The sequence below is a fragment of the Delphinapterus leucas genome, chromosome 2, assembly GCF_059928025.1.
Source record: "Delphinapterus leucas isolate spDelLeu-1000000601 "Yukka" chromosome 2, BTC_Dleu_Yukka2, whole genome shotgun sequence".
NCBI lineage: Eukaryota > Metazoa > Chordata > Mammalia > Artiodactyla > Monodontidae > Delphinapterus > Delphinapterus leucas.
The window spans coordinates 105,789,073-105,812,517 of record NC_143130.1 but is presented as its reverse complement, the minus strand read 5'-3'; the positions used below and the strand labels follow the sequence as shown (position 1 = coordinate 105,812,517).

Sequence of the window (23,445 nt, the reverse complement as noted above, 5' to 3'; positions counted from 1 at the left end):
GGCATAATGCTTTTGAAATTGATTCAAGTTGTTCTGCACATCATTACTATATTCCTTTTTATCACTGAATAGTATTCCACTGTATGGAGAGTCCATACTTTATTTACCCATCTACCAGTTAATAGATGTTTGGGTTGTTTCCCGTTGGGGGGTCTTACGAATAGCTGCTGTAAGTGTTATGTACAGGTCTTTGTATAGACATATGTTTTCATTTCTCTTGGATAAATGACCTAAGAGTGGGATTGCTGTGTCATATGTTTTATGGTTAAGTGTATGTTTAACTTGATGAGAAGCTACCAAATCCTTTGCCAGAGTGGCTGGAAAACCTGCAGCATGTGAGAGTTACAGTCGCTCCACATCCTCACCGATACCTGGTGTTGTCAGTCTTTTCCGTATTAGCCATTGTGGTGGGTGGCTGTCTCATTGTGGTTTCAGCTTGCATTTCCAAGATTACTGATGATTTTTAGCATTTTATGCTTATGTGTCACTCTGTACTTTTAATAAAGTATATTCATGTTTTTTGCCCATGTTAAAAATCACATTGCTTGTCTTATTACTGAGTTTTAAGAATTTTTTAGGCTGGATATAAGTCCCTCATCGAATAGAGGGTTTGCATATATTTTCTTCCAGTAGTTTCTATGCCTTGTCATTTTCTTAAGATGTCTTTTAAAGACCAAAAGTGTAAATTTTTCATGAAATATGTTTGATCAACTTTTTTCTCTTATAATTTCTGCTCTTTATGTCTTATCTAATAAATTTTGCCTAACCCAAAGTCATAAAAATTTTCTATTCTCTTCTAGAGTTCCATAGATTTAGGTCTTATATTTAGGTCTGTGATCCATTTTGAGTTTTTTTTTTTTTTTTTTTACTGTGGTGTAAGAATCCAGATTCATACTTTGCATATATGTAGCCAGTTATTCTAGTTATCATTTGTTGGAAAGGTTATCCCTTACCCATTGATTTACCTTGGCATCTTTGTTTGAAAAAAAAAAAAGAATATGTAGGAGAGGGTCTAATTCTGTATTGTATTCTGTTCCATTGGTTTATGTGTCCTTACACTGATACTGTACTGTCGTGAATATTGTAGCTTTATAGTAAATCCTGAAATCAGGTAGTGTAAGTCTTCCCACCTAGCTCCTTTTCAAAGTCGGCTATTATTATTTTGGCTATTCTACATAAATTCTAGAATCAACTTGTATCTTTCAACCAACTGGTTTATTTTGTCTAAGTTTATCAATTCTAGTATTTGTGCAATCATATATCCCCTTTCATTCCTAATATTGATAATTTCCTCTTTTTGTTAGTCTGGTTAGAGGTTTATCAATTTTTTTTTGATTTTTTTTTTTTCCCCATCATTATGAAATGTCTTATTTCTGGTAACATTCCTTGTTTTGAAATCTACGCAGTGTGATATTACTATAGACTTCTAGCTTTATTTTGGTTAGAGTTTGTATGGTGTGTCTTTTTTTCTGTCCTTATACTTTTAACTTACATTACTTTATACGTAAAGTGATTTACTTGGAGACACCATATATTTGGGTCTTACTTTTTTTAATCCATTCTGAGAATGTCTACCTTTTAATGGGATTGCTAAAAACAGGCCATTTACATTTAACATAATTATTAGCATGGCTGGGTTTAAATCTGCCATCTTTTTTTTTTTTTCTTTTTTTTTCTTTTTTTTCTTTAAAGAAGGTCAATTTATCTACCTACCTACCTACCTGCTTTGGGTCTTAGTTGCTGCACTCCGGATCTTCATTGCAGCATCTTCGTTGTGGCATGCGGGACTTTTGTTGCAGCACGTGGGCTTCTCTTTAGTTGTGGTGCATGGGCTCAGTAGTTGTGGCATGCAGCCTCAGTAGTTGCAGTGCACCGGCTTAGTTGCTCCACAGCATGTGGGATCTTAGTTCCTTGACCAGGGATCGAACCTGCATCCCCTGCATTGGAAGGTGCATTCTTAACCACTGGACCACCAGTAAATGTACCATCTTGCTATTTGTTTTCCCATCTGTTCTTGTTGCTTTTCTTCTCTTTTTATGCCTTCTTTTAGATTAATTTTATGATTTTTTTTTAAAGATTTTTTTGATGTGGACCAATTTTAAAGTCTTTATTGAACTTGTTACAGTATTGCTTCTGTTTTATGTTTTGGTTTTTTGGCTGCACGGCATGTGGGGTCTTAGCTGCCTGACCAGGGATGGAACCCGTACCTCCTGCGTTGGAAGGTGAAGTCTTAACCACTGGATCGCCAGGAGTTGTCCCTAGATTAATTTTATGATTCTTTATGATTATTTTCCTAGTTCGCTGATTAGCTCTACAAATCTTTGTTTTACTTTTATAATGATTACTGTAAGGTTTACATATACATCTTTAACTTATCACAGTCTGCATTCAGATAATATACCATGTCTGTTAGAAGGTTGTTATGCTTCCATTTCTCTACTTCTATCCTTTCTGCTATTATTAATCATCCATTTTACTTCTAATATACTGTGAATTCCACAATTTATTGTTATTATTTTAGCTTCTAAACAGCTATCCTTTAATTTACAAAATGAGTAGGGGAAAGACTTTTATATTTACTCACATATTTACCATTCCTGATGCTGTTCATTCCATTGTGTAGTTCCACAGGGATTTTTTAGTCCTGTGCTGCTTTTTATGCAATGTTTGAAAAGTGTTGTTCCATATTTTGTTTGGTTTTCTGGTTGTTTAAGGTGCAAACGTAAATCTAGTCCTTGGCACTCCCATCATGGCTAGAAGCAGAAGTTTCAGTGTTTATGATTGTGCCCATAATGGCTTGATGCTAGTCTTTCAGACAGGTTTTATGCTGAAGGTTTCTTGTTGTGGTCCTTACTATTATTGTTTTTTGGTTTTCTTTTCTCTTCTTTCCCACCCACTTTGATTCTGTGCTCCTCAGTAGACGTGAATAAATGTCATTAGAGCATTTCTTAACACAAGGCACTTTAAATACTAAAAAAAGGTGCTCTCTCGTGAGGGCTAGTGCTCTGGGAGACCAAACATCAGATGTTTGGGTACGTTGTGGTGGCACAGCGCAAAGAATACCTGCTCCCAAGTATGCAAAGGGTATCTGCTCTTTAGAGATGTTAATGACCAAGATGACACGGGAGGTTCTCACAAAGTATAGAGGATTGATTTTGACTTTATAATGTTATTTTTCCCAGTTCTTGTGACCTAAAGTACACAGAAGGAGTACAGTCCCTCAACTGGACTAAAATTATGAAGACCATTGTTGATGACCCTGAGGGCTTCTTTGAACAAGGTGGCTGGTCTTTTCTGGAACCTGAGGGTGAGGTGCGTGAGTGTGGGGTTTCTTTTCTGGTACATAGTGTTGCCCATTATCATTTGGGCGGTTGGGAGAATGCCATATAAGTAGTACGCAAGGGACCAGATCAAACGGGAGAAGCTCTGAATACAACTTGGTATTGTTGTTTCTCCAAGTTAGTTTTACAGGTAAATGATAAATTAATTGGGCATTGGTAGCCACTGACAAGATTTGAGATTACAAAAACTGTTCCTTCAAAGAATTTCTTAGTATTGGGAGAAAATTCTTCAGGTAATCTTGCAAAAATTGTTTTCTAAAAAATTGCCCTCCTACCTCTGTGTAGTGCATTATTACCAAGAGTATGTCTGTGGTTAATTTTCCTGGGTAAAGAAGGATGAAGTGACTCTAAGAAATATGAATGAGATATTTAGGGTATCTAGTGATTGTACCTTATATTAATTTTAATTAAGTCTTTGTATCTCTTGGTCACTCGGGTTTGGGTGTTTTTGTTTCATCTTTTCATGTAAAATAGAAATAATGCTGGTGTGCTAAGTGGGTTGAATTAATTCATTAAGTTAATAAAGTAAGTGTTTAAAAAAAAAAAAGGAAAACACCCAGTGTACAGTATTATGCTCTCTCTAATTCACCAGGGGAGTGATGCTGAGGAAGGGGATTCTGAGTCTGAAATCGAAGATGAGACTTTTAATCCTTCAGAGGATGACTATGAAGAAGAGGAGGAGGACAGTGATGAAGACTATTCATCAGAAGCTGAAGAATCAGGTTAGTCTTCGTAGGAAAAAGTGTTCATGGCTTCTTAACCTAATGTCATTTCTGGAGGCTTTAGAAGGGAAGAATTTTATCATTCCATTTTCCATTCCTGTCTAATAAATAATGCTTAATCAATGTTATTGCAGATTATTCCAAGGAATCATTGGGCAGTGAAGAAGAGAGTGGAAAGGATTGGGATGAACTGGAGGAAGAAGCCCGAAAAGGTAGATTTGTTGTTGTTGTTTTATTTTTTTGAGGCACAGGTTTCAATATTTTTTGCCGAATAAGAGTAGCATAAGAACAATATAAAACTAATGTGGAGCCACAGCTACAACTTCATTGACCAGAGAAGAAAATGAGGTCTGGAGTGTGTCCATGCTCTCCAGGTGGCACAACTCTGCCGACTTGGATGCTTTTTTCATCTGCTCAACCCCCCCGGTGGGCCCTTAGCCATGATAGTCTTGTAAGGCTCCAAAATTAGGCTGTTTGGTCTCCAAATCTAAGTCCTATAATAGTCTTTTGGTCTCCAAATCTAAGTTCTATAATAGTCTAGCTTTCTGGGCCTCTTCCAGGTTAGGAATGTTTTTGTAGTACTAGTTTTAATTACTCTGAAACCAAATGCCAAATGTAAATGAAAGTTGAAAAGGAAAGTACTGTACTGTATCCCAAGCATTGTGATAAGTCCTTTGCATAGATTACCTTTAATCCTAAAACAGTTTTCCATTTTATAAATAAACCAAGGCTTAGAAAGGTTAAGTACTTGCCCAAGATGACACAACTAGTAAGCAGCTGAGTAAAGATTAAAACTGACTCCAAAGTACCTTCTCTGTATTATTTCATGCTGTGTCCAACAGTGTTAGATACCTAAAGCTAACGTCTAGCTAACTAGTGCCACATTCTTCTGTTTAGCCGACCGTGAAAGTCGCTATGAGGAGGAAGAGGAACAGAGTCGCAGTATGAGCCGGAAGAGGAAGGCATCTGTGCACAGTTCAGGCCGAGGCTCTAACCGAGGTTCCAGACACAGCTCTGCGCCTCCCAAGAAAAAGAGGAAGTAACTTCGGAACTTTGGCCCTCAGCTCCATTCTTCCTTCAGCCAATCCCTGAAAATTTTACATGACATAGAAACTGTATTTTTCCTTTTTTTCTTTTGAAGTTTTGCCATTTGTGTTTATGGGTTTAGGGGGCCATTTGTGCGGACCAATCTACTTGGGGAATTCCAGGCCCACCAGGACACGTGCCAATGGCCCCATCCAGATGGCAAGGGAGGAGGTGTTCTTGAAGAAGGGCAGAGGCTTCCGCTGTTAATAAATACCGTTTCGTTCCTCTCTCTTCCTGTCACCTTCTGCCAGGACATCGTTGGCTTCTGACATCTTATTCTTTGATGTCTCAAAGCCGTGTTTCCAAGACATTGGTACAAGGTGACCCTTAACTACCTGTACCATGGTTCTTGACCAGCAGATTCAATCCTCCATCCTACCCTACTGCCATGATCTTCCTCACATCTCTTTAAGTTCCATCTTTGCAGTACTCAAGAAAAGGTTCTTGGAATTTGCTAATGGTGTAAACCATACAACTTGAGCTAGTGAGTCTGATCAGGCTGGTACCTCCACCTGAGTTCTCCTGCTCTCTTGCCTCATGCAGATTCTGAGGTATTTCTGCTGCCTTGGAAGACATAAGAAGCAGTGATACTCCCTGGCTTGGTTTCATCATCTTTACAAATTCACACATGGTACAATGGTAGAAGCAGAAATACCACTGGTTTTTTTCTTCTGATATATGAGGAAAAATGGCTGTGTCTCATGTACTGCTTCTAGTGAAAATCTAGAAGGAGGCTCGAAGGAGTCAACATTTAGATCTGGAAGGGGTAAGTCATGCCTTGGGCCTCGAATACCCTGACGAGAAAAGAGAAGAGGAAGAGAGGCCACATCTACAACACAGCCTCTCGTCACTGCTGCTCCTTGTTTTTACTTGTCTCGCATTGTCCTGTATTTATCACAATTTCTGTTGAACAGCTTTTTAAGTATTTGGGGAGTTTATCTTGCCATCCTCTCCCTCCTGGTTCTCTCTGCACCCACCTGTCCCACTGCAGTTCCTCCTGTGTTCTGTGACTTTAAGAGAAGAGGGGGGAGGGGTCTCGGATTTTGTTTGTTTGTTTGTTATTTTCTCCTTAGCAGTAGGACTTGATATTTTCAATTTTGGAAGAACTAAGAGATAATAAACTGTGGTTTTTTTTGTTGTTGTTGTTGTTTTGTTTTTGTAAATTCACCTTCTGTGACAGTTCTTTTGCAGTTCCTGAAAGCAAGCCTGCTTCTCGCCTGGAAAAGTACCAAGCCATTAGAGAATAATTCCCTTAATCCAGCTAATATCTCAGAAAGAAACTTTCATCATTCTGAGCTTTCATCATTAGCTTGAGACATCATAGTAAACCAAATTCATGGTAGAACAAGTTGCTTTATAAGAGACTTTTTACTATGGTTCCCTCAGGGTTTAGAATGGAATAGCACTTGCCCATCACAGAAACAAATCTTCAGTCATCTCCTTGTAAATAGCATGGAGGGCGGCAGCAGCTTGAAGGGACACCTTCAGCCTTCCTATGGGGGTAGCCTGATCTTCAGGGCTAACAACTGTTGGGAAAGGAAAAAGAAACATGTGAGACAGCAGTGTCATTCATTGAAAAACAAACACTTAAATACCTGGTATTTTCCACATTAAGTGCTGGGGATACTAAATAAAGTTATACCTCATATTTTAGTGGGACTTAATCTGGTGGAAGACGATGGAAAACACACAGTCATTACAGTATAGTATGGTAGGTGCTTTGGGAACACATAGAAGTGGCACCAATCCAGAATGCAGAATCGGAAAAGGCTTTCTGGAGACAATCCATTAGTCTTCAAAAAGTAAAAGATATTCTAAGCATGTACAGCATGTGCCAAGATAGGAGGACAAGTTTGGAAAACTAAGAAATGGCAGAAATGAAGCTGTACTGATAAGCAGGAGCCAGAGCACAACAAGCCATTTGTCTTGTAAGGAATGTGGTTTTAACTGAAGGGGTTAGAAATTACAGTTTTTTATCTGGGTTCTAGAAAAGCGGGTCCATTCTTTGGGGAATATATTCCAAGGGGGCACAAGTAGATCAGGGAAGGTAGTCATGAGGCTGTTGAGTGAGTAATTCAGGAGAGAAAAAAAGGGTTCTGAAGTTTAACAGAGGAGGTGGGGACAGATTCAGAACACTTAAGAGGTAAAATTAATAGGATTTTATGATTGAAATGTTGGGAGTGAAGAGATTAGAATCAAGCATGACCATTCTGGTTGGGTAAGAGGAAACAAGGTACACAGTTTTCAGAACAGAGTCAATAAGGGCGGTGAGAAAGTCTGATGTTTAAATTTGAATGAAATCAAAACAACGTGTCTTTTCAAAATTTCCATGTCTCAAACACTGGAGATTCATAATAGATTCTAGTTGCCAGGAGGTATGTGGGCTAAGATACACAACTGATGACATTCATACTTGATCTAGAAATAAATATAGCTGTAGGGATTTCAATCCAGATTGTCTCATCAACTTTGTAGTGGTAATTATGTATTAAAGGTAAAACAAAATGTATTCACTATTAGGATGATTTCCTTAGACATAAGTGGAACTGAGGAGCACAGAAACGTATCACTCACTGTCTAGCTCTTGCTCTTGGATGTCTCTTCCCGATTCCAGGATCTGCCACAGTTCCAGATATGCGTAGCCTACTTCTTGACATTCTTTCTTTTCCTCATCCATAGGGTCACTTACCACTGTAAACTTTAAACTAAAGGGGAAAAAAAATCCATTTAACTCAGTACTGCTGATACCCTTAGGCTTAAAAAAATAATTTAAAAAAAAAGATAAAAGTAACCATAAATTACACATTGTATTCCCTGAATCCCTTTCCTCCATTTTACAAGACTACAACAGCAAAAGACTGAGAAATCGTTTTAATTTAAAGTAACAGGTCTGGAAGGAACTAAGACTTGAGGTAAAGTAGCTGATCAAGTTGTCTCAACTGTTGAGATATAATTCCTTTTAAGATGGTTTACAGTTTTGCTGAAAGATTTGAAATGGGCAGTGGAGGTGTTGAACAAAAACCAAGATTATGGAAGTTAGAAGAGGTTTTACACTTCTAAATAAAAGTGTTATGCCAAGCCTGAGCAGAGTAAAGGAAACAGAAGGAATATAGAATTGCAAAATGAATATAAAAGGTGTATTCCTTAGAGTTGTAAGTCTTGGAAGATGATACTGTAAAGAACACAGCACGGTTCCTCCTAAGCAGTGAGCAGTTAACAGCAATTACAGGACCCACCTCATGCCAAAACCCACCGATGCTCAAGTCCCTTATATAAAATGGTGTAGGATTTGCATATAGAATATACTTTAAATCACCTCTAGATTACTTATAATACCTAATACAGTGTAAATGCTATATAAATAGTTGTAAATACAATGTCAATGTTACATAAATAGTTGCCGGTCCATGGCAAAGTTAAATTTTGCTTTTTGGAACTTCCTAGAATTGTTCTTTTCAAATATTTTTCATCCACCATTAGTTGAATCCATGGATGCGGGGGGGAACCTGCAGATAACAGAAGGCTGACTATTATTACCTTGACTTAGTCTAGCAAAGAATGATATTGAATTCCAGAAACTGATACCTATTAAATTTTTTGAGGTAAAGTTTACATAACATAAACTTACTATTTTAACCATTGTAAGGGGTACAATTCAGTGTTTCTCAGTATAATCACAATGTTGTGCCACCATCACCACTATCTAAGTTCAGATCACGTTCATCACCACAAAGAGAAATCTATACCCATTAAGCAGTCACTCCCCACTCTTCTCTCCCTCAGTCCTGGTGACCACTAATCTACTTTCTGTCTCTCTGGGTTTGCCTATTCTGGACATTTCATATTCCTATTAATTTTTTAAAAGCTAACATTGGTGGCTAATAGAAAGTGCTAAGGGAGCAAGAATAGCACCAAAAATTCAAGCGTTTTAAATCGCAGCTAAACGCGATTAAGCTGAAAAGAAGAAATCCTGAAAGTGATGCATTCACAGTCATTAAGCAATATTCGTTTGTGATTATGTTTCTGTATCCGTAGTGAGAACTTCAACAAAGCAAAGGGATAATACTGACTCCTCCACCCATTTTCCCAGGAAATGTATGGTAACTCACATCACCGCATCACGTGCACAATAGCAAGTGCTTTAGGTAAACTATGTTATTTCAGTATCATCCTCACCGGAGCCTTCAAATTAAATAATACGTCTAACATCACAGAGCTAGTAAGTGGAAGAGTCAGGATTCAGAACCAAGTCTGTGTGATTACAAAGGCAATGTTCTATCTGCTGTATCATACAGGCAAAAAGAAAATCAAAGGTAAAATCAATTGAAATCAAATTGAGTAGAAGATCACAAAAAGAAAAGAAAAAGATTACCACTGTAAAGGAACAAAGGAAGAGAGAGTTGTAGGAATGCTGAGAGGAGAAAAGAAAAAGCTAAATTTAACATTAACGCAAAAGAGAAACGACCAAATCTCTTTCCATTTCCAAAAGTTACCAGTAAGCTTATATCTGTTTAAGTCCACCGTGATACTGAAGTCAGATTCACGGTTTATTTCAACTGGCTCCTTTTTCAGTCCTTCTTAGGACTAACTGGAGACAAAGTAAATGCAAATTAAATTTATTGGGCTGTTAGAAAAGTAATGGATTAGAACACCAGTCCCATACTACTTCTTACCCACACACACGAAAAGGAGGTAGGGTTGCCAGATTTTGCCAAAAACAAAAGAAAACCCAGATGTCCACTTAAATTTGATTTTCAAAATTCAGCTAAATGAGGAATTTTTTAGTCTATATATATATATATATCCCATGCATTTCATCTGGAACCTCTAAAAGGAGGGCTCCTCAGATTATATGAATAATGACAATTGGCTTTCCTAAAACTTACAGTAGACCCAGAATTTACTTCAAAGTATTCCTGTAGAGAAATCATTTTTAAGTCAAAAATAAAATTGCTATTATAAAGGCATAATATTCGGTAAGCTAGCAATGGTATGGTACTATGTTTGAGAGAAATGAATCAAATCATCCTAGAGTGTCAAGGCGTTTTGTCCTTTCCGTAGGGGGCACTAAGTATTCAAGTAAATTGCTTCCTCAAAAAAAAAAAAAAAAAAAGTGCTTATCAGGGGCTGGCACGGGTGAGAAATGAACTAATCCTGTGAGATGACATAATTTATCAGGTCGTTAGTCACAAACATAAATTAGACTCAAGTAGATGGGAAATTCATTAGGAGTATATTAATATGAAAGAAGTTATTAAAATATTCCGTATCACCACAAAGCCAAACTCAAACTCCTGAATTCCTGTGTGGCGTCTCCGCCTCCTGTCTTTCAGCGCGGGAAGCAGTTGCTTACTGTCCCTGCTCAGGATCTTGTCCAGTCAGCATGGCGAACAGAAACTGCCTTCGGTCTTTTTGCTCCACTGGGTCCAGGTCTATCACTGTATTAAGGGTTAAGTGGGGAAAAAAGCAAAGAATCATATACTGTTGCTATTTGGGCACTAAAACTTTCATAAATGGTATGTGTAAAACATTGATATAAAGCAGACATTGGCAAAATTGGGCCCATGAGCCAGCTACCTGTTTTCATAAAGTTTTGTGGAACACAGCCATCTGTTTACATACTATCTGTGGTGGCTTTCCAACTACAATGATAGAGTGGAAGAGTCGTGACAGAGACTAGCCCACAAAGCCTAAAATGTTTACTATGTGGCCCTTTAAGAAAATGCTTCGACCGCTGATATAAAGGAAGCCTTACACTCTGTGTTGGAAGCTGTCCTGCCAAATGCCAGGATAAACGTGCTCCCACCACTGCCCAACTTGAAGAATTCTAGGAGACTGATTTTTTTTTTTTTTTTTAAGGCCGCCTAGAGATTTGGATTTTGAGGTAGGTTCAACTCAGGGTCTCAACATCCATTCCCCTCTTCCTCTTCATTTCTACATGGGACTGTTGCAGACAAATAAATTAGCCTGTGTTTTCCAGCCTCTATTTTAGCTAGGTTTGGCCACATGATTGAGTTCTGCCCACCGTGGTGTGTGAAACTGGGAGGCAGCCTTCCTTTCTGCAGCTGCTATTAAGGACCATGAGGCATCTGAAAGGATGGAAGACAGGCACGAGGGGGACAGGAAGGCAAGATGGGAGTTTGGATCCCTGATCCTGATCACGTGGCCTCAACCCTGGACTGCCCACCCTTGAGCTCACTTTACACAAGTGAGGGAAAAACTTCTATCTCCTATGATGTAAAGAAAGAATACACTTTTTTAAAGGGTTGGGGGGGGGTGAGTTGGGGGTGGGGAATAGAGAACAAGAAACAGCTTTTAGAAATTTAAAATAAATACCTAGTCAATGACTGGAAGATAAAATTAAGGAAATCACCCCCTCCAAAAAAAAAAAAAAAGGAAGAAAAAAACAGAGGTAGAATTATAGGAGAAAAGTGATAAAATTAGAGGATCAGTTTGGAAGATCCAAAATTCTACTAAGAAAATGAGAAAATGTAGGGGGAAAAAGTTATCAAAGAAATGCAATAAAATTTCCCAGAACTAAAAGCCATGAGCTTCCAGATTTAAAGAGCCCACTGAATGGCCGGAACAATGAAAGAAAATATATGCACATTATTCTGAAATTTAAGAACACTAAAAATGAAGAAAAAATGTTAAAGTCCTCTGGGGAGGTAGAGGGTAGTCTTCATACAAGCGTTAGACTCCAGGCCTGGACCCAAAGACCATGGACCAACTGCTTTGACATTCTGAATGAAAAATGTTTTCAACATACATTTTTATACTTAGTCTAATTATCAATCAAATATATGGGCAGAATTTTCATGCATGACTATCTCAAAATATTTACTTCCAGTGTATTCTTTCTTTAAAAGCTACTAGAAAATATAATAAATCAGAGGGTGACACATGACCCAGGAGATAAAACATCCAGTATAAAATAGAATTAAATTAAACTCTACAAATGGCAGCAGTGGGATAATAGCTGAACAGTGTGCTAAAGAGGAACAAGAAGATAAAGAGAGATCTTCAGGAAAAAAAAAAAAAGATAAATTATTTGACAGGTTTGATTATTTGAAAATTTAAAAGGCTTCTGGAGGATGTAGAAAGAATCCCAACAGGTATAATGAAAATAAAGCAAATGAAAAATTGAGACAAACAAAATATAAACAAGAAAGAGACTATAATCATGGTGTAAAACTTGGCCCTGCAAGACTGTTTACACATCCATAATAATAGAAACAATTACGATTAATTAAAAATTAAGTTTAAATTATGATCCAACTATATGGGAGCACAGGTGTGATACAAGAGAGATGTTTTATTTGCCAAGATAGGAAGTCAACAGATAATGTCTGAATCAGGAAATGAATTAGTGAATCAGGAAATTGCAATAGAATCATTTCTCAGAAACATGGGGTTAAATAACAGAAGAAATAGCAGAAAAAGTGAAAAGTGGTGTGGTGGACTGAGGGGGGTGGTCAGGGAGGGGTGAGGGGGAGTGATCTGCAGAGAAAGAGTGGAGCAAAGGACTATATTTTAATCAAAAATCTTTTTAAGCCTATTTGATATTTTAAAACCATATGCATATATTACTTTGATAAATAAAAGAAAATAAAACAGTAGGGTCCACTCCAACAGAAGTCCAGAGTAGTTTGGACCCCTCAGACTAAATGACTGTCAGCCTCCTCTCCTGGCTGTTCACCAGGGATGCCTCACCCTTGCTAAAGTGGAAGTGGATCTCTTCTCCTGCTCTTGGTTTCCTCAGGGACACTGGAGTCTCCGTCTCTGACAAGGGTAGATCATAGAACTTGTATTCCACGTACACCTGTTTTACATTCTCATCACACATCACTTCAGCCTCTGGGTGGAATGCCAGGGAGATGATTTCAATGCACATCTTCTCTGAACCCTGACAAGGAAAATATTCATTTCCTATAGGTTAGAGATGCCAGTGCTTATACTCCATCTAATTAACATATTACTCTCTAGGGATCAATCACAGGCATATTCCACCTAACATATTACTCCTTGAGAATCAATTTATAGGTACCTTAAACTGGCACCAAGAGACCACCTGACTGAACTGCCACCACTAACCATGGGTAATTTGTAAAGAGAATCCAGTTTCTCTCTCCCAGTCCAGTGAATCAATTATCCAGATCAGCCTTTCTCAGCCATCGCCACATACAGAAAGAATCAAGAAACTTTCTGAACAGATCGTTTTCTTAAACTTTCTCCATGAAAACCAATCCATCTTTTTCCTGCAGTTAGGTCCTAAGAGACCTGTCAACTGAGCAGTTGTTTTAGCCACTAAAGCAAAGAGCTGCCCAGTGCTCCCTGTGTCCCAACCAAGCCCCCGCCAAGTACATGACACGGAGCAGGCCATTAGACCACCCTGCCCTCTCACTGCAACTCCAGTTCTTTGAGCTCTGCTTCAGAATTGCTGCTACAGCCGCCATCCCCTCCTTTGACGTCCCTGTGTCCACTTTCACATTAGGGATACCAGGAGGAGGGCTGACATCATGATAGTTTCAAGAAATAAACTGAGGTCAACATTAAGTCCCCCACCTTGTACAGTGTAGCAGCAAGTCAGTGTCGTGACACTAGCAAGGAGTCAGTCCAGGGTGGCCCTATAGCCACAGTTCTCCCTTTCATCTGTGAGTGCCCTCAGGGCTGCTTCTCTCCTCCAGGTCGCCAGGCCAATGTCCTCACTTCTCCAGATCTGCCCCCCACCACCCATCTTTTCTTCCCTTAGGAAGCAAGCAGAGCTCCTGTGCCTTCTCCTAGGAAGTTCAGTGGGCAATATTTCTCAACAAATCTGCATCAAAATAATCTGGGTGCTTCTTAAAAATAAAGACACTTGGGCTTCCCTGCTGGCGCAGTGGTTGAGAGTCCGCCTGCCGATGCAGGGGACACGGGTTCGTGCCCTGGTCCGGGAAGATCCCACATGCCGCAGAGCGGCTGGGCCCGTGAGCCATGGCCGCTGAGCCTGCGCGTCTGGAGCCCGTGCTCCGCAACGGGAGAGGCCACAACAGTGAGAGGCCCGTGTACCGCGAAAAAGAAAAACAAACAAAAAACCATAAAAAAAAAAGAGTGGCAGGTTGGATTAAAAACAAAACAAAAAAAAACCCAAAAAAAACAAAACAAAAAACCAAGAACCTACAATATGCTGCTTAGAAGAAATGCACATCAGGATGAAAGACACACACAGACTGAAAGTGAGAGGATGGAAAAAAGATTGCATGCCAATGGAAACAAGACAGTGGGGGTAGCGATACTCATATCACACAAAACAAACTTTAAAACAAAGTCCAGGACTGCCCTCGTGGCTCAGTGGTTAAGAATCTGCCTGCCAATGCAGGGGACACAGGTTCAAGCCCTGGTCCAGGAAGATCCCATGTGCTACGGAGCAGTTAAGCCTGTGCACCACAACTACTGAGCCTACTCTCTACAGCCCGCAAGCCACAACTACCGAGTTCGTGTGTTGCAACTACTGAAGCCTGTGCACCTAGAGCCCATGCTCCGCAACAAGAGAAGCCACCGCAATGAGAAGCCCATGCACCGCAACGAAGAGGAGCCCCCGCTTGCTGCAACTAGAGAAAGCCCGTGCACAGCAGCAAAGACCCAACGCAGCCATAAATTAATTAATTAATTAATTTAAAAAACAAAGTCCATAAAGAAAGACATAGAAGGACATTATATAAAAATAAAGGTATCAATACAAGAAGAGGGTATGACACTTATTAACATTTATGTGCCCAATATAAGGGCACCTAAATATATAAAACAAATACTAACAGACATAAAGGGAGACACAGGCAGGAATACAAGAATAGTAGGAGACTTTAACACCCCACTGGTATCAAGAGACAGATCATCCTGACAGAAAATCAATAAGGCAACAGAGGTCCTAAGTGACACAATAGACCAGTTGGACTTAGTTGATAATGTACAGGACACTACAGCCAAAAAAGTTAGAATACACATTCTTTTCAAGCATGCATGGAACATTATCTAGGATAGACCACATATTAGGTCACAAAACAAGCCTCAACAAATTTAAGAGGATAGAAATTATTTCAAGCATATTTTCTGACCAAAAGGGTATGAAACTAGAAATCAACCACAGAAGGAAAAACGGGAAAAGAATGAACACAAGGAGACTAAACAACATGCTACTAAAAATCCAATGGGTCAAAAATGAAATCAAAGAAGAAATCAGAAAATACCTCAAGACAAACAACAACCTTACACAAGCACAACCTTACAAAAATCTATGGGATGAAGCAAGAGCGGTTCTAAGAGGAAAGTTCATAGTAATACAGGCCTTCCACAATAAACAAGAAAAATCTCAAATAAACAACCTAATGTACCACCTAAATGAATGAGAAAAAGAAGAAGAAACACAACCTAAAGTCAGCAAAAGGTAGGAAATAATAAAGATCAGAGAGGAAATAAAATACAGATAATAAATAAAATAAAAAAAACCAAGAGCTGGTTTCTTGAAAAGATAATCAAAACTGACAAACCTATGGCCAGGCTCACCAAGAAGAAAGGAACCAAATAAACAGAATAAGAAATGAGAGTGGAGACATAACAACTAATAGCACAGAAATACAAAATATTCTAAGAGACTACTATATTGTTGTATGCCAACATATTGGACAACCTAGAAGAAATGGACAAGTTTCTAGAAACATACAGCCTGATAATATATGTATACATATGGCTGATTCATTTTGTTGTACAGCAGAAACTAAAACAACATTATAAAGCAATTATACTCCAATAAAGATATAAAAATAAATAAAAACAAAAAAACACATAAAAATCAAAACTTTTATTTCATGCTGGAGCCATCAATGAAGCAAACCTAGGGGCAGAGTAAAGATCCTGGTCATAGCAACCTACTGGTTTGCGGTAGTCACCTCTAAGATGGTCCCCAATGATCCTCACCTCCTACATACCCTCCTACATTGAATAAGACTGACCTTGCTACAAACAGGATACTGTGGAAAGGAAGGAGTGTGACTGCTAAAGCTGGGTTGGCAAAGACGTTGTGACTTCTGCCTTGCTTGCTCTTGGAGCCTTCACTCTGACTGAAGCCAGCTGCTGTGTCCTGAGGACACTCAAGTAGCCCATGGAGAGGGAGGCTCAAAAGGTGATGAACTGAGGCCTCCTAACAACAATTAGCACCATGTGAGGGCACCATCTTGGAACTGGATCCTCCAGCCCCAGTCAAGCCTCTAGATGACTGCAGCTCCAATTGACAGCTTGACTGCAACCTCCCAGGACACCCTGAGCCAGAACCACACAGCAAAGCCACTCCCAGCTTCCCGACATTAAGAAACTGTGTGAAAATAACTATTTGCTGTTGTTGTAAAAAGAGAACAAGGGCTTCCCTCGTGGCGCAGTGGTTGAGAGTCTGCCTGCCGACGCAGGGGACACGGGTTCGTGCCCCAGTCCAGGAAGATCCCACATGCCGCGGAGCGGCTGGGCCCGTGGGCCATGGCCACTGAGCCTGCGCGTCCGGAGCCTGTGCTCCGCAACAGGAGAGGCCACAGCAGTGAAAGGCCCGTGTACTGCAAAAAAAAAAAGAGAACAAAAACAAACAAAACAACTGAGTCAAGAACAAACTGATGATTTGAACAGACCAATCACTACAGTGAAATAGAATCTGTCATTAAAAAAAAAAAAAAAAAACTCCCTGCAAACAGAAGTCCAGGACTGGATGGCTTCCCTGCAGAATTCTACCAAACATAAAAAGCAGAACTTACACCTATCCTTCTCAAACTATTCTAAATAATTGAAGAGGAGGGAACACCCCAAAATTCATTCTGTGAAGCCACCATCACCCTGATGCCCAAACCAGACAAAGACACTACAAAAAAGAAAATCACAGGCTAATATCTTTGATGAATATAGATGCAAAAATCATCAACAAAATATTAGCAAACCAAATCCAACAATACATATAAAGGATCACACACCATGATTAAGTTGGATTCATTCCAGGGTAGCAAGGATGGTTCAACATACTCAAATCAGTCAATGGGATACACTACATTAACCAAAAAAAAAAAGACAAAAATACATGATTATCACAACAGATGCAGAGAAAGCATTTGATAAAATTCAATATTCGTTCATGATAAAAACTATCACTAAAGTGGGTATAGGAGGAGCATATCTTAGCTGATAAAGCCAATTATGACAAACGCACAGCCAACATACTATTCAATGGTGAAAAGCTGAAAGCCTTCCTGCTAAATTCAGGAACAAGACAAGGATGTCTACTCTCCCCACTTCTATTCAACAACGTATTAGAAGTCCTAGCCACAGCAATCAGGCAAGAAATAAAAAGTATCCAAATTAGAAGGGAAGAGGTAAAACTCTCACTATTTGCAGATGACATAATACTCTATATAGAGAATCCTAAAGTCTCCAAATAAAAACTTTAGAAATAATAAATGAATTCAGTAGGGTAGCAGGATACAAGATTAATATACAGAAATCTGTAGCATTTCTTTACACTAACAATGAGATATCAGAAAGTAAAAAAAAAAAAAATCCCATTTAAGATAGTGTCAAAAAATAAAATATCTAGGAATAAACTTAGCCACTGTGGAAAACAGTATGGAGGTTCCTCAAAAAACTAAAAATAGAACTACCATATGACCCAGGAATTTCACTCCTGGGTATATATCTGAAAAAACCAAAAGCTTTAATTTGAAAAGATATATGCACCCCAATGTTCATCATAGCAGCATTATTTACAATTGCCAAGATATGGAAGCAATGTAAGTGCTGATCAACAGATGAATGGATAAAAAAGATGTGGTGTATATACACACACACACACACACACACACACACACACACACACACACAGTGGAATACTACTCAGCCATAAAAAAGAATGAAAAATTTTCATCTGCAACAACATGGATGGAATTGGAGAGTATTATGCTTTGTTGAATAAGTCAAAGACAAACATTGTATGATAGCACTTATATGTTAAATATTTAAAAAAAGTGGGGCAGCAATCAAGATGGTGGAGTAGTAGGATGTGAAGCTCACCACCTCCCACAAATATATTAAAAATACATCTACATGTATTAATAATTCTCACAATATGTCTACTGAATGCTGGCAGAAGACCTCAGACTTTTGAAAGGGCAAGAAAATCTCCATGTAACCAGGTAGGACAAAAGAAAAAAGAAAAAAGAAAAAAAGGAAGTGAGAAAGGAATCAGGATGGGACCTCCCTCCTAGGAGGGAGCTGTGAAAAAGGAAAGGTTCCCGCACCCTGGGAAATCCCCTCACCAGCGGGGAGATCAGCTGGGACACAGCTTCAGAGCCTCAGAGGAGAATGCAGCAACCAGTTTTCAGCAGCCAGAATGGAGAGAGACCTGCACAGTCAGTGCCACCACCCTGCACTCCCCAGCCTGAGATGTGCATCTGCTGGTGCGGATTGGGGCTGGGTGCTGAAGCTCAGGCTTCAGATATCAGACTCAGAGAGAGGACTGGTGTTGGCTGTGTGAAAACAGCCTGAAGGGGCTGGAGTCTGGTGTGACTGCAACTGAGGGTGTTCATGGAGCAAGCCCAGGCCACCTTAGAGGACAGGTGCCATTGTTTGGGGGGTGCACGAGGGGAGGGGTGGGACCCACCATTGCAGGCTTTTTCCCTGCATGTGCTCTCAGGCGGTAGGACACCACCTACACGAGCTCCAGGAGTGGTCACGAGCAGCTCCTGCACCCATCACATGCTCTGGGGATGCACATAAGCCACCACCGCCACCAAGAACCCTAGGACTGAGCACTGCCACATCTGCACACCCCCTATCAAGGGGATAATAGCCTGCACATGCTGAGGGAAGAGGCAACAGATATCCATATTGAAACAGCCCTTGCACCAAAAATATTAAATCCACAGAGCTACACAGGGACGCTTCCACATAAGAATAGCCCTCCAAGACCACAGTAGATAATTGTTTCTCCTAAACTCACAGAGCAAGAGAAATATAAGTAAAATGAAGAAGCAGAGGAACCACCTCCAGTTTAAAGACCAAGAAAATTCCCCTGAAAGAACAAACAATGAAACAGACTTCTTTGATCTAATAGACACTGGTTTCAAAAAGGGGTACTGAAGGAATTAAGAAAGGCTATTGACAGATATGCAGAGTACTATAAGAAGGAACTAGAAACTATAAAGAGGAACCAAGAAAAATCAGAAAACTCACTGACTGAGATGTAAGCTGAGCTAAAGGCAATAAATAGCAGAACGGATAATGCAGAAGAACGAATAAGTGACTTGGAAGATAGAATAATGGAAATCACTCAATCAGGACAGCAGACAGAAAGCCAAATGAAAAAAATGAAAGCAATATAAAAGACCTATGGGATAATATAAAGCATGCCAACCTACGCATGATAGGAATTCCAGAAGGGGAAGAAAGAGAAAAGCGGATCGAAAATGTATTTGAAGAAATTACGGCTGAAAACTTCCCAAACCTAAACAAGGAAACAGATATCCAGGTACAGGAAGCATGGAGGGTCCCAAACAAGATAAACCTAAACAGACCTACACCAAGACTTTTTTTTTCCTGCGTTGGGTCTTCGTTGCTGCGCACGGGCCTTTTCTAGCTGCAGTGAGTGGGGGCTACTCTTTGTTGCAGTGCAGAGGCTTCTCATTGTGGTGGCTTCCCTTGTTGCAGAGCACGGGCTCTAGGCACGTGGACTTCAGTAGTTGCGGCGGGCTTCAGTAGTTGTGGTGTGCAGGCTCAGTAGTTGTGGCGCACAGGCTTAGTTGCTCTGCGGCATGTGGGATCTTCCCGGACCAGGGATCGAATCCATGTCCCCTGCATTGGCAGGCAGATTCTTAACCACTGCACCACCAGGGAAGTCCCATGACATATTATAATAAAAATGGCAAAAGTTAAAGATAAAGAGGATTCTAAAGGCAGCAAGAGAAAAACAAACAGTTAATTACAAGAGAACCCCCATAAGACTATCAGTTGATTTCTCTATAGAAATGCTGCAGGCCAGAAGGGAGGGGCAAGATACATTCAAAGTTCTGAAGGGGAAAAATCTGTAACCTAGGATACTCTACCCAGCAAGATTATCATTCAGAATAGGAGAGATAAAGAATTTCTCAGACAAACAGAAACTAAAAGAATACAGCAATACTAAATCTGTTCTAAAGGAAATATTGAAAGGTCTTCCCTAAATAGAAAAGAATCTAAAGAGAAAATAACAATTGGAAAGTAAATCACTTAAATAAGCCAGTACACAGATATTAAAAAAAAGAAAAAAATTTCTGTGAAAGTGATGATAACCACAGTGAACAGCAAAAGTATGAACATGAAAATGTAAACGAGGACATGAAAATCATAAAATGTGGGGAATAAAATAAGAAAATGTAGATTTTCTTTTCAGTTCCTAGAATGTGTTTGAGCCTATATGACTACTAGTCTAAGGCAAGCAGAAATAGGATGGGGTTAACATACCTGAAAAACAGGGTAACCACAGATCAAAAACATACAATAGATCCACAAAAACCAAAAAGAAGAGAACATAAGTATAATACAAAAGAAAACCACCAAACCACAAAAGGAAAAACAAAAAGAAAGGAACAAAGAAGAAGTATAAAATCAACAGGAAAATAAGGTTTAAATGGCAATAAATACATATCTATCAATAGTTACCTTAGGGACTTCCCTGGTGGCATAGTGGTTAAGAATCTGCCTGCCAATGCAGGGAACATGGGTTTAAGACCTGGTCCAGGAAGATCCCACATGCTGCAGAGCAACTAAGCCTGTGCGCCACAACTACTGAGCCTACGCTCTAGAGCCTGCAAGCCACTACTGAAGCCTGCATGCCTAGAGCCCATGTTCCACAAGAAGAGAAGCCCATGCACCGCAATGAAGAGTAGCCCCACTCGCTGCAACTAGAGAAACCCCGCATGCAGCAATGAAGACCCAAGGCAGCCAAAAATAAATGAAAATAAATAAATACATTTATTTTAAAAAATTACCTTAAATGTCAATGGATTAAAAGCTTCAATCAAAAGACACAGAGTGGCACACTGGATAAAAGAAAACAAGAGCCTACAATATGCTGCCTACAAGATACCCACTTTAGGGCAAAGGACACACATAGGTTGAAAGTAAAGGGATGGAAAAAGATGTCTCATACAAATGGAAATGAAAATAAAGTGGGGTCGCAATACTCAGACAAAATAGACTTCAAAATAAAGGCCATAAAGAAAGATAAAGGACATTGTATGATGATAAAAGGATCAATACAAAAAGAGGACTTTACACTCATCAATATATATGCACCTAATATAAGAGAAACCAAATACATAAAACAAATACTAAGAGACATGAAGAGAGAAATTGACAGGAATACAATAATAGTAGGAGACTTTAACACCCCACTCACATCAATGGACAGATCTTCTAGACAGAAAATCAATAAGGCACAGAAATTCTAAATAATACAATAGAATAAACTTAATTGATATTTTCAGGGCATTACATACAAAAAAAACAGAATACACATTCTTTTTTTCTTTTTTTAATTATTTATTTTATTTATTTTTGGCTGCGTTGCTGCACGGAGGCTTTCTCCAGTTGAGGCAAGCAGGGGCTACTCTTCTCTACAGTGCGTGGGCTTCTCATTGCAGTGGCCTCTCTTCTTGTGGAGCACGGGCTCTAGGTGCACGGACTTCAGTAGTTGTGGCTCGCAGGCTCCAGAGCACAAGCTCAGTAGCTGTGGCGCACGGGCTCAGTTGCTCTGTGGCATGTGGGATCTTCCCAGGCCAGGGCTCGAACCCGTGTCCCCTGCATTGGCAGGGAGATTCCTAACCACTGCGCCACCAGGGAAGCCCCAGAATACTCATTCTTTTCAAGTACACATGGAACATGCCCTAGGTTTGACCACATACTAGGGTACAAAAAAAGCCTCAATAAATCTGAGAGTTTAAAAATTATCTCAAGGATCTCTTCAGACCACAATGGCATGAAACTAGAAATCAACCACAGAAAAAGAAATGAGAAAAAAATGATCACAGGGAGATTAAGCAACATGCTACTAAAATAACCAATGGGTCAATGATGAAACCAAAGAGGAAATTAAAAAATACCTTGAGACAAATGACAATGAAAACACAACCATACAAAATTTATGGGATACAGCAAAAGCAGTTCTTAGAGGGAAGTTCATAGTGATACACAGGCCTTCCTCAAAAAATAAGAAAAATCTCAAATAACCAACCTAACCTACCAGCTAAAAGAATTAGAAAAAGAAGAACAAATAAAACCTAAAGTCAGCAGAAGAATGGAAGTAATAAAGATTGGAGAGGAAATAAATAAAACAGAGATTAAAAAACAGAAAAAAATCAATAAAACCAAGAGCTGGTTCTTTGAAAGGGTAAACAAGATTGACAAACCTCTGGCCAGGCTCAGAGAGAGAGAGAACCCAAATAAACAAAATAAGAAATAAAAAAGGAGACATAACAACTGATACTGCAGAAATACAAAAAACCATAAGGGAATACTATGAACAATTATATGCCAACAAATTTAACAACCTAGAAGAAATGGATAAGTTTTTAGAAATATACAGCCCACCAAAACTGAATCAAGAAGAAACAGATAATTTGAACAGACTGATCATTAGAAGTGAAATAGACTCTGTAATTTAAAAACTCCTTACAAACAAAAGTCCAGGACCAGATGGGTTCACAGGTGAATTCTACCAAACATGCAAAGAAGAATTTATACTGATCCTTCTCAAACTCTTCCAAAAAAATTGAAGAGGAAGGAAAGAATCCCAAAGACATTCTATGAAGCCACCATCACCCTGATACCAAAACTAGACAAAGACACCACCAAAAAAGAAAATAACAGGCCAATATCTTTGATAAATATAGATGCAAAAATTCTCAACAAAATATTAGCAAACCAAATCCAATAACTCATAAAAGATCATACACCATGACCAAGTGGGATTCATCCCAAGTTCACAAGGATGGTTCAACATACGCAAATCAATCAGTGTGACATACTACATTAAAAAAAGAAAAGAAAAAAACCAAATGAGCAATAGATACAGAACAAGCATTTGACAAAATTCAACATTCATTCATGATAAAAAACTCTTACCAAAGTGGGTATACAGGGAACATATCTCAACATAATAAAAGCTATTTATGACAAACACACAGCCAATATAATACTCAATGGTGAAAAGTTGAAAGCCTTTCTACTAAAATATGGAAAAAGACAAGGATACC

General features: G+C 39.2%; 2 protein-coding genes across 3 annotated transcripts in view; one reads left to right on the top strand and one right to left on the bottom strand.

Moving 5' to 3' along the window:
* SUPT16H (SPT16 homolog, facilitates chromatin remodeling subunit) overlaps positions 1 to 6,286 on the top strand; it is a 33,644-nt gene extending 27,358 nt beyond the window's left edge. For both annotated transcript variants that reach the window (XM_022587649.3, XM_089905375.1), the window contains 4 exons: positions 3,183 to 3,312; positions 3,934 to 4,063; positions 4,198 to 4,275; positions 4,961 to 6,286. In XM_022587649.3, the coding sequence (XP_022443357.1) occupies positions 3,183 to 3,312; positions 3,934 to 4,063; positions 4,198 to 4,275; positions 4,961 to 5,106 (484 nt within the window). In that variant the 3' untranslated portion in view covers positions 5,107 to 6,286. The remainder of the gene's footprint in view (positions 1 to 3,182; positions 3,313 to 3,933; positions 4,064 to 4,197; positions 4,276 to 4,960) is intronic.
* RPGRIP1 (RPGR interacting protein 1) overlaps positions 5,182 to 23,445 on the bottom strand; it is a gene marked incomplete at its 5' end in the record, with an annotated part of 60,293 nt that continues 42,029 nt past the window's right edge. The window contains 4 exon segments of the mRNA XM_089906255.1: positions 5,182 to 6,675; positions 7,724 to 7,854; positions 10,503 to 10,587; positions 12,863 to 13,055. Coding sequence (XP_089762381.1) covers positions 6,563 to 6,675; positions 7,724 to 7,854; positions 10,503 to 10,587; positions 12,863 to 13,055 — 522 coding nt within the window.